We start from the raw sequence: 12,440 nt of genomic DNA, 5'->3' as shown, positions 1-12,440 counted from the left end.
CATTGAAAAGCAAGTTCAAAAAATTTTTGTCGATAATGTTCAGAAGTTTTTTTATAGTTAATGAAACATTTGTACAATATAAAATTGATAAAACGTTATGTTATATTTTAAAATGGTGTAAAAAATGAATTTTTATCCTCTGCAGTCATAGAGGAATAGCATTTACCCTCTGATTGGGTAGTTTTTTAAAATCACTATTTAGATGCGATGTTTGCAAATAAGTTCAAATATTTTTCAAACAAAGCGAACTGATACTACATGTTACTCGATAGCAATATGATATAATAAAATTCTGTAATTGAAAAAAAAAAACTCTAAACTACGAAAAGTGGGATGCAGTAGAAAACGAGCTGATTGGCAATCCTCGGAAATCGCGGGATAAGCAGCTGGAGGGTTAACAGTTGGATTATTTTTAATTAAAAATCGACTTGAAATTTTGAAAATATTCTCTATATGGGCATATGCTATCCAGATGGAAAGTATCTGTCAAATCGTACCTCTAGGTCTGATAAAATGTGCTTTTAGGGCATTTGGAAAACTGAAATATTTTTGTGTCTCATTTCTGACTTTCAAAATAAATCTAATTCATAATTTGGACACTTTGTTATACTACTTTAGATTCCTTTTAAAATTAGAGATATTAAAATGTTATTTTTGTTATACATGAATTTATATTTATTTTAGAAAAAGTGAACAGTACTGTCAATGAAGATTCGAAAAAAAATTGAAATATATCTTAATTTAAATGAGAAAGCTTGTAAGTTTTAATCATTTGGTAACGTTCTGACAGCCTGTCGATGCCTATTTGAATTAGGAGTAATTATTAATTTTTACCAAAATATTAATTACGAAAATAACGAAATATGCACTTTTTTTCCAATAAGAAAAAAAATTATATTAATGAAAAAATAACTATTAACACTCGTCTTCCCAATTTTAATAATATTTCTTGAGATTCTACTCATTATAGGCAATGCATTTATCCCGCATTTTTTTTCAGTCTTTAAATACATGCTGAAATCCATTTTCTGACAGGCTCCTCAAAATCTACAGCCTCTGATGATAAAAATTCCGTTTACCTCAAAAATTTTCTTTCTTCTTTCAAATTCTTGAAAAAAGTATTTCATGCTAAATGAGGACTATAAGGAAGATGATGAATACATGTGACGTTGACTTTTAAAGCAGTCTCAGAACTCGCTGCGCACAAGCAGCTCATGCCACGTGGTTCATTCTCACACAAGCGATTTTTAAAGCATGTCATATGCAGTTTTTCTGTGAATAACAAAAGAATAGTACCCAATGGAAGGCTGAGTATTTCTAACAAATCTCTTAATGTGATTTGTCATCTTGCTTCTTCATTACGGTAACGATATTGATCTTTCCTCCCGTTAAGTCACTGGAGTACCATGTCCATTTTCCTTTGCAATCTCAGTCTTTGGACATTTTAAACCTCTTCTAGCTGTGCTGTAAGCTAAGACAGACACCCTGTTAGCTTCCTATATTATCACATAAGCTGATGATTGTTTAAGACGGAAACAAAAGTTCAATGTATTTACCTCGTGTCATATCCATTTTTGCAGTAGGCAAAAGTGAAATAAAGCTACTCGATCGGCTGCCGAGGTCACTTAATGACGTCATTATCGGGAAAAATACACCATCCCTTCTCCACTGACTTCACTGCACATATATAGATTATTAACAAAATTCTGGTCATTCTTTATTTAACAACCCTTGAGAGATCTCATCACTGTTTGTCCCTATTTTTACATAAACATTTCATCAGTAATTTCTGAGTAAGTCATATCATTTTAAATAACAAATAATTTCATTATGGGGACTTAATAAAAAAATAAATACTTGGAGGTTATTTTGTTTTCCTTTAATAATAATTAGTAATAATTATTGATTGTTTTTTTCTTTCCTATAGGTAAGGATGTTGAAGGCTTCCACGGTGGAGATTTAACAAAATTAGAACAAGAAAAAATCTGTTTCAATTTCAGCGAAATTAATCTGGAGAAAAAAGAATTTTACTCGCCAAATTTCCCTAACAATTATCCTAACAACACTAAGTGTGAATTGCAATTAAAAGGTAAGAGTGCTTGTTTGTTTTTTAATGTTTTTTCTTCTTATCTTCTTCAATCCTAATGTGTCTGTACCTAACATTTGTAGATTGCAAATTTGTTTCACAAAGCACAACAATGATTTTTTAAGCCTTAACCAATTACCTCTTCTCTTAATCTTTACTGGAAGAGATATTTCAGTGTTTTGGGATACTAATTGTTCCGAGATTATTTTGTCTTTTATTTTATAATGTTTATGGGGTTATTTTTTAATGATGTTAGGTGAAAAATTATTCGAAAAGCTTTTAAATGCAGACCGTTGAATCTGAAATTGCCGAAAATAGCTTTCAACATCTTTTTGGAAAATAGGTGCTTTTTAAGAAAAAGGATTTCCCGGTTCTTATTTAATTTTTAATTAATTAAAAATTAAGCGAAATGTTAAGGTTTGTACCACTTCTATAATTTTGGAGCTTATTAAAGCACAACTATTTTAGTAATGTCATTAAATAATTTTAAAAATTATGTTTTCAAGGATACAAATTTTTTTTACTAGCACTTTTCGTTGTCATGATTCATACTTGTGATTTGTTCCACTATATAGTAATATGCTTAATTTTTACTAACTTTTAATTGTAGTAGAGAAGAGAATATCTAATTAGATATTAGATGTGAATCATATGCAATTTTCACAGTGAATAAAGTGTTTAAACAAGGAGATATAAACTAAATATTGGTGTGTTCTACTCGCATCAAATTTTACACCACATTAGAATTTTTACTGTCACCGTATATGGGTAACAGACCATCAACGTATTAACCTTTTCAAAGGCCATTTTTTTTCTAGTCATGGTGTTATGGTGAAAGCTTATAAGCCAGTTAACAGCTACGCTACCCGAGAAATTGCTTTTGTATCGTGGTCATGTTACTGAACTGGGAACCACAAGGTCCCAGGTTCTATCCTCGCTCATCACAATCTTCCACATTGGTGACCTGGACGTGATCTTCACCATGTACTTCGTACAGCTGTTGTGGGGCCATCTATCCACAGCAAACCAAAGTCGTCAAACTCACTTGACGTAGCAACCACTCACCCACACACGCTCGCCATAACGCTTGGCGCTACTCAAATGGGTACAGGTGCATTAGAATCAACAACTAATACATCACCACTCAACAGCCATATCGTTCGTCTAACCTCCGACCCACTGGAGGGAGAGTATGTAGTGAAAGCTTATAAGCCAGTTAAGAGCTACGCTACCCGAGCAATTGCTTTTGTTTCGCGGTCATGTAACTGGACTGCGAACCACAAGGTCCCAGGTTCTATCCTCGCTCATCACAATCTTCCACGGTGTGTTAAAATATTTTTTAGGATTGAGATTGGCTTAAGAAAAGTGATTCATTTAGATTATTAGATAAATTTAATTTGATTAATTAATTAATTTGGTTAATTAAGCATTAAGTAACAAATCAAGATACTCCATTTCATGTGAGATAAGAAATTAAATCAACTAAATTTCTGCTTTATTGAAAAATTTGTCAGAACTTAAGCTAACCTACATAACTTCACACAAAGATTGATGAATTTGGTGGGAAGCATACTTCCCATGGTTAAAACACAACTTTGTGACAATTCTTTTTCATTATATAACAACATGTAATAAAATTATTAGATTGTGAATAATCAGTGTAAGCATCTTTGTCATTGTCATGAGACGATTTGATAAATATTAGATTTTCAATTTTTTGTTGACTAACGGTTTTGCATTTTCTGAAAAATTGGACATTTTTATCAGAATAATATTTCTTAATTGCATTCTTTGCGTAAATTTATTACAATTGCAACCTGCTTTTTCGAATGTTGCAACTGTAATAAATTTAAGCGAAATGAATCAAGTGAAAAGAAGCAAAAAAGAATTGAACTTGAATATTAACAGTACAATATATTTATAATTGAAGGCTGACATCTCCTTTAATTTTTTTTTTTTTTTTGTACTATAAGATAATTTTGTGTAAATACTCAAAGTATTTATTTCATTTTCCTTTTCTTCAACTCTTAATTATTTATACAATTGTGTTTTATAAAATATATTTGATGAACGAACAATCACTAAATACATACGCTTAATAATGAAAGTATCAAATAATTCAAATTTTCCACATAATTTACAATTTTTTATCATTCAGACATTTTTTTTATGCAAAAAAAAAACAACATAAATTTCTCTTTTGATTCATTCTTTTAGATTCTTGCTTCCGTGGAAATGAAGGTAATCGAAATAAATTTGTATATTTAGCCATTTACATCGCTTACAAATTCAAATGAAATACAATGCAAATTATTTCATAGTCAAAAATAAGAATATCTGAGAATTTCAGTAATCATTCTACAAATATCAGCTTCAAATCTTCAATGTAATTTGTATATATATCCAAAATTACATTTCTTAAAAACATCATATTTTGTGTCTGAAAGAATTCTCAAACTTTAACAACCTAAACAGAACTTTTCCATGCAATATGTTTCAAGCAATATGTTAAAAACGATGTCTGAAACTTTGAGATTCCTCTATTGGGTAAGTCGAGAATTGAATTTTACCCCCATTAGTTTGGAAGGAGTAACTGTGATGAAAACAAAGTCATCCTCCAAAAGTAATGTTATTCTGATCTCATTTTAAAAAAACCTCTCCTTAGATAACAAGAGTTCTGTCTTTGCAGAAATATGGCCTTTCCTTAATGCTTCACCGAGATAATCCTCATCGCTACTAAGCTTAAGAAACTTTTCAAACAGATAAAAAGCGAAGAAAACAAACTTTCTACTGAAGTATAACTGAGAAAGTGTAGATACTGGTACAAGAAGAAAAGAGCGCAAATCTTGTTACACAAACTTTTATATTTTATGATAGATAATTGCATTGCTGTATCTGATTGATTTTTAAAAGTTACTAAACAAAAAATATTTACGCTGTTAACTGTGTGATAAAAATAAAAAATGTATACTAAAATTAAGAATTTTCTTGAATGTTTAATAAATATGCAATGTATTTATTAACGTGACAATTAAGTGTCGAGCAAAATACACTTAAATATGAACTAAATGGGATTAACAGATTCCTTTAAAATATGTATTGCTTAATTAAAGTTTTTGATTGTTCTTTTAATTTGAAATGTTAGGACCATAACCATTTATTAATATATCTGTTATATAAAAAGATAGGTAGACATTGCGTGTTTTTCTTTTTGTGATTGCTAGATAGCGAGTCACCTGACCTATGACACTTCAGGTTTGTTTTGCCAGTATTATTCGAAATTTTTAGTAAAAACTATTTCGTCGTTGGAAATATTTATATTGCACTTGACTGTAATATGAAAAAGTAAAACTTTAATTAGCTCCAAATTAACAGCAAATGAATTTAAAATATTATTTGTTAATTCTATTTTTAGAATTGATAGTTTGTGGGAACACTAATGAATTGCTATCCAGTTTCTTTACCTTTCTCGAATAACTTAAATTTTTCGTCTCTCGGCTAGTAATTGTCTGAATACTTAAGCAATACAAATGTCACCTTTGCATTGTTTTTTTACATAGTACTGGGGTGCCCATCGATATCAAATTAAGAAAAAAATGCAAAGAAAGACTTAACGATTTTAATAAAGTTTTCATTTAATTTGTTAACAAAATTTTTAATTTAATGTTTTTTAATTCTTTATTCTTGCCGTAATGTCGTAAAAGTTAAAATTATAAAGCGATTTCTGATGAATTTTAACTAATGCTAAAATATTTCTTTTTTTATTTGGAACTCAACGTTTTTGTTCATAATTTTTTTAAACAGTTTGTTTCCATTTACTTTTGTTATCTGAAGGAAGGGATTCAATCCCTCGTGAAACACCACTCATCTGAGGACATGCATGATTCTAGGTCAATATCAAGGTTGGTGAGCGAAAGCCAGCAGGGACAAAGCCCCCGAGTCAATTACTTAATAATTAAGAATTATTTGAAACAATTGTAGTGAAAATAATTACTATGCTATAAGTATCACTTACTGCTCAATGTAAAGTAAAGCTTTTTGTTGCTCTGTAGATTAAATTCTTAAACTTTATTCAAGATATTCATATAAATATTATTCAATAGTTACTAACTAATAGAATCATAACTTAACTAAAAGAATAATAATAACTTAACCCTTTAAAGTGCCATTTTTTTCTAGTCATACTTCGTTAAAATATTTTTAGACTTAAAATTAAAAAAAGAAAAGGGATTCATTTAGCTTATTAGATAAATTTAATTTGATTAATTAATTTGGTTAATTAATAATTAAGTAACAAATCAAGACAAGTCATTTTGTGTGAGATAAAGAACTGAAGCATCTAAGTTTCTGTCTTTCTAAAAAAATTTGTCAGAACTTATGCCAACCTACATAATTTCATACAAAGATTGATAAATTTGGTGGAAAGCATACTTCCCACGGCCCTAGAAAGGGTTTACTAATAGAATCATTAACCAATTATTATTTTAAAATTTAGAAACCATTATCATAATCTATGCTTATGTCTGTTTATAAAATTGAGTTTCTGCAATCTGTCAAGCAAAAGCCATGTGCAATCCTCACATTACACACAATGTATACAGAGTGTTGCAAAATATCATTTACAAACATTAAAGGTAGGTCTCATACAGAAGTAAATCTTTCCTGCAGCAGAATATGACGCCAAAACGCAAAGAGCAGGACTGCTACAAGCGCTTTTTTGTCAGTGAACCAATTGAAATAAGTGGATATATCAGATAAAACATAATGCATAATTTTTAATATTTCAGAAGAATACAAATCTACAATAACGGAATATTTTACAATTGTTCGTTGAATAAGAATATTACTAATCGCATACACCATGTTAGATGTGATTATGGAAATGGATAATTACGTATTAACCGCGTGCCATTCATTGGCGAACCTCGGTATTAATCATACGCCGTTGGCGAACATAGTCAAATTTAAATGCGAAAGAGCCAATTAATTTGTGATCTTTGACAATATATATGGCGATTTATCACTGGCATGTAGTCGGTTGAAATATTTGGCCTTTTTTTCGATGTTTTTCTCGAAAATTGAACACATTTTGAACTATAAACCTTTAGAGTATTTAAAATAATTATACAAAAAAACTTGCCGACAGGTTATATATTTTTCCTATATTACTCATGAAACTATGTTGTTATGAATTTGTATTACATTAACATATTAATCACGACAATACAAAGATTTTCTTTAGCCTGATTGGGTTCACGAGAATAAATGACTCATTCTATATACAAAAATCATAAAAAATATCGATATAATAATTATTGAATAAAATCAATTTAAATATATCTATCAAAAACTGTATTTTCAATGTAAAGCAATCATGTTTCGCGCTGCCTCTAAGATGGAAACAGTTAAATAAATTCTGTCAAAACATACCTGATTCAAAACACGAACATTATAGTGTTTTCGATTCTATTAGCAGCACAGTAAAGAGCAAAATAATATAGTATGAAATTGCTCGTATCACAATTGTTGCTCGTTTTAGCTCAACATATATATATATATATATATATATATATATATATATATATATAATAATTCTTAAAGCAGAAGGCAAGCTTCGAAGAAATAGAAAAGACATTTTACATTTTTAAATTCATTTTAATCCATCCCGGGAAGGCAATTTATTTACAAGCAGGCGCGGACAGAACACGTCCGCAACAGTGCGGAACAAAAGCAGAAGTAAGAAAGGGGCGAAACAAATGATCACTAGTCTTATATACCATGGAATTTCCCGCCACGTGTCGATTGAATACTCGTGTTGACCTGGGATAAAGGCACCGAAGGGATCATTTCACTTGCCACGTGGAACTAATGGCGCATCGTTTTTACAAAGCTTCAACAATGGAATGGGATCAGGAAACAAGAGAACACTTTAGAATAACCCCGACATGGGCCGAATTAGAAAATAATTTAGGAAATTAATTTGGATTAAATTATATATTAAAATATCATTATATATATATATATATATAAAGAAATATGGATTCTTATATTAAAATTAAAAAAACGTTTTTCAAAAATTTATAGATGGTGTACTATCGAATGAACAGCATAATCAATTACAGTGTTCCATGGCTAAATACGAGGCCAAATTCCACGATTCATCATCGTTTAATAGATAGCAATAAGCATTAATAAAAAATAAAAAAAGCTTGTCATAAACATAAGACCAACTGGCTTATTTTGTTCAATAGACAACATTTTAGCAGTTTTTATGCATTTGTATGCAAAAATATGACATTTTTTGAGCGACAATAAGCAAAAGCAAAAGATTTAACGTGGGACATATGAGAATCATTTGACCGAACAAATATCATCTGAGAGAATTGCTTCACATAGCGATCTAACGTGTTAAATCCGGGAAATTAACGAGATTTGATTAATTTTTATAAAAATATAGAATTAGGATTTCTCGCTAAATGTTTTGAGAACATAACTGTGTCTCAAATTGTATGATTTAAAACTTATTCATTATTGAATAATTGCATCCTATTGGACTTGAAAGGATTACATATAACACGAAATTCAAGTGAAATATTCTTTAAATAACTTCAAGTTATGCGATCAAATTCAATGAAGCTAAAAGATCTAAAAGAATATCCTCGTACAAATGAAGTATTTTAAATACAAAAACAAAATATATACAGAAAATATATACTTACACCAAATCATTCACAATATCGATAATTGAATTATTTATTAAAAAAAATAATGTGTTGCATTGTAGTTAAAAATTTTAAAACAAAAAACAAATTACTTCCAAAATATAAACTAATAGCATTAAAGAGAGTTCCAAACTCTCTAGAACAATTACAAATTTTTAAAAAATTCCTCGTTATTAAAAAAAGAGAATGAAATACAAAGAAACAGTAGTAAGGATTTGAGGAAAATAATAAGATTAAAATTAAGGCAAAAAAATTCTTTCTCTTTATTTTACCTCAAAGCAAAATATTTTTGTCCTGTAATAAGATTGAAAAATGTTCTACAGTAAATTAATCCAGAAAAGTAAGATTCTTTAATAAATTATGGCAGAAGAATTATTTTTGAAAAAATTTTGGCAAAAGCGTGAATTATTAAAGTTTCCAATAACTTTTCGTCCAAGTAATAAATTAGACATTTTTTTCATGAAAGTGTCTTAATAAATTGGGTAACACAAATGCATAATTTTGTTACTGTAATTTTACTATTTATTAATAGTTACTGAATACAGAAAAACAGAATGGTTGTTTTACTTTTTAAACACATCAATACATATCTTGCTTTAGTGACACTACGTAATTAGAGTTTCAGTTTTCACTTCCAAAAAATTGTGAAAGTGTTGTTTTCAAAAGTGAATTTTATTAAGTAAGCTCCTTCACTAGTATGATAATTAATTTAATATAAGATATTTAGTGTTCGAAGTTATAAGATTGCTTGGTAAAAAATTTTAGATATGCTTTTCACTAGCTTGATCACTATCATTCAATTTTCTAGTTTAATATTTTTTTATGTTGTCTGTATTTATTATGTTATAAGTCGCTCCGAACACCAATGTTTTGTTCATAGTTTTGACAACTTATTTTTATTAACATAAAGGTCATTATGTTATTCAATATAACCAACCAAAAGCCTTTGGAACAATCTCCAAAGATATATTTACGAGTTTTAATAGGTTGTCCAGATCTCTAATTATAATAAAGATGAATATATATATATGTGTGTGTGTGTGTGTGTGTGTGTGTGTGTGTGTGTGTGTGTGTGTGTGTGTGTGTGTGTGTGTGTGTGTGTGTGTGTGTGTGTGTGTGTGTGTGTGTGTGTATTTACATTATAGGTAGACCGTATTTTACCTACAGCTGCCAAAATTGGTGCATATATACTTTGAAAGATAGTACTGTGTACCGCGCAGTAATATTTTTTTAATGTTTGATATAATTAAAATTAATTAAAAACTAAACGAAATTTTGGATTTTTTTCGACAACATTTCCGAAAATATTACAGCAATAAAAAAAAATTATATCGTCTTAAAATTCAAAGACATTATCTTTTCAATGATTATTCTTCATTCATTACTTACTGATTCATTGCAGCATAATTTGCTTTACAATTTCTAATCAATTTTTAAAGAACAATTTAAGCATATTCCCCAACAAATAAAATTAATAATTTATATTTATTAATAATAATTTATAATTTACACGAGCAGGTTAGGGGAGGACAAAAAAATTTGCCTTTATTATTGCGTTAGCATCATGCTGACAAAGGGTCAGATTAAACGATTATGTTATATTTCTCGGCAAACTAAACCTAGAAAACTGTTATGCTTATAGCGTGCATGTACAAAAAAAATAAATATGAAAAAAGTTATTTTCTTCAAAAATAATGTCAAGAAAAAATTGTCTACGATTTTAAAATATATATATTATTTACTCTACAATTATGCGTTACTTGAGGCAAACATGATTTAATATATACGGGATATTTATTATAATTGGAATCCAAAACTTTATTTCTAAACCGTTAGCAATAGGTATACGCATCTAATAGGAAATGTAATCTGAATCAAATAAAGAATTATATTTTATGTAATTTGAGTCAATAAATTTTCTGATAAATTATGGTATTTTAAATATTTGCTCAAATTCTTTGCCCTTTGCCATTTTTAATAAAATATTCTGGAGACTTCATTAAAAAAAGTTCCACTCATTTGTGACAAAAAGTGATTTGAGTCTGAATCATAACTATTTTAGAAAAATGTTCGATTTTAGACCATTCAATAACCGCCTCGAGGAAAATGCACTAGTTAGCAAACGTTGTTTCTCCAAGACTGATTGGCCTGAATTAATAAAATTGTTGATTATATCTAAAATAAGGAAATTCAAAGCTTCATAAGTCTGTCGGATTTGGCAGCAGAGCATTGAGACATTTTTTTTTATTTAAAAGTTGAAGTGTCAAGAACATTTCATTTATTCATATGATCAAAGAATTGTATGAAATGCCGACTTAATAATTTTTTAGAAATATATTTATAGCTGAAATAAAACGTAATTATTTACGTCATCTAAATCCTTTTGAAATTAAAATTGAAAAGTAAATTTTATGATTAATCAAAGAAATTGTAACAAAAAATCCTTTAAGATTATGCATAAACTATAAAAAAATACTTTGTTTTTCACATAAGCCACCGATGTTGAACAATTATCTTCTTTGCATTCATGTTTTTAAAAGGCGCATTTGGTTTTAAGAAAAAACATTTTGTAGTTACTTTTGTTCAGTAAAAATTTTAAAGAAAGTTTAATCATTTCCATTTCAAATTAAAGTTCAAATTTTGGGGCAGATGGTAGAAAATTAGGAAATTCCACAGTACAATGAACGGCATAAAGATACTTTTATAATCTGAATTATATTACTATCAAGCTTAGAAACTTAAAAAGATTTTTCTGAGGAAGTCATTAAAACTAAGTTTCATGAAACATTTAATTGAAAATTTTAGCAATTATTTATCCGCCAACCGACTGGTCGCCAGAGACAGATAATCTGAAATAAAATCATTCCCATAATTATTATTTCATTATTTATTTTTAAATTTAAAATGCCTACGAAGAAGTCTAAGCTAAAACAATTCCAAGCATCATTAAGAAGAAATCAGAAATTTTAAACTGAGAATTACAAACTCAGTGAACACATTCTTTCAATTTTCCATTCAAAGCGAACATAAACGGAGCGTATGTCAATTATTTGCTGATATTTAAAATTAATAAAAAAAGACGACAGCCTTCGATAACAATCATGGACATTGTAATGACGGAAAGTTAATTAGAACGATTTCGCTACATGATATAAAGAAGCCTTGCGAAGTTTCTTAAATCAATATTTAATTAAAAGTTTGGATAATAAAGATGAAATTTACTACATTATTAAAGTCTTTAGCTTCAGCATTAAAAAATATTTTCTTTCGCTTATGGTTTGGAAACATTACATTTGGTGCTTATTTGTATATGAGTATACGTGTGGGAATAACTTAAAACTTATTTCTGAATAATAGTTATTATAATTATTTTATTAGAGTTTTTTTAGATAATTAACAATCCAAAATTTAGTTATTCCTTTCTTTCAATTCCAATCCAATCGGATTTTATTACATTTTTTTACAACTTAAAGAAAGTAAAGTTGAAAAAACTTTATTATAAAACAACATACAATCCAATGCTTTGGGTGGAATATGGGGGGCGCGGTGGCCTGGTCTCGGCTTCTGAACCAAAGGGTTTCAGGCTCGAGACCAGATTCCATCGAAGAAACGTCGTGTAAGGGAGGGGGGGG

General features: G+C 28.9%; 1 protein-coding gene across 1 annotated transcript in view; it reads left to right on the top strand.

The window, feature by feature from the left end:
• The window catches only part of LOC129964135 (neuropilin and tolloid-like protein 2), a 441,435-nt gene that overhangs the window by 345,303 nt on the left and 83,692 nt on the right, over positions 1-12,440 (top strand). Inside the window, exon 5 of the mRNA XM_056078827.1 lies at positions 1,928-2,089. Within this exon, the coding sequence (XP_055934802.1) occupies positions 1,928-2,089 (162 nt within the window). The remainder of the gene's footprint in view (positions 1-1,927; positions 2,090-12,440) is intronic.

Source organism: Argiope bruennichi, chromosome 3 (assembly GCF_947563725.1).
Source record: "Argiope bruennichi chromosome 3, qqArgBrue1.1, whole genome shotgun sequence".
NCBI classification, from domain to species: domain Eukaryota; kingdom Metazoa; phylum Arthropoda; class Arachnida; order Araneae; family Araneidae; genus Argiope; species Argiope bruennichi.
The sequence above is the reverse complement of the archived record's forward strand: the minus strand, read 5'-3'. Positions and strand labels throughout refer to the sequence as shown.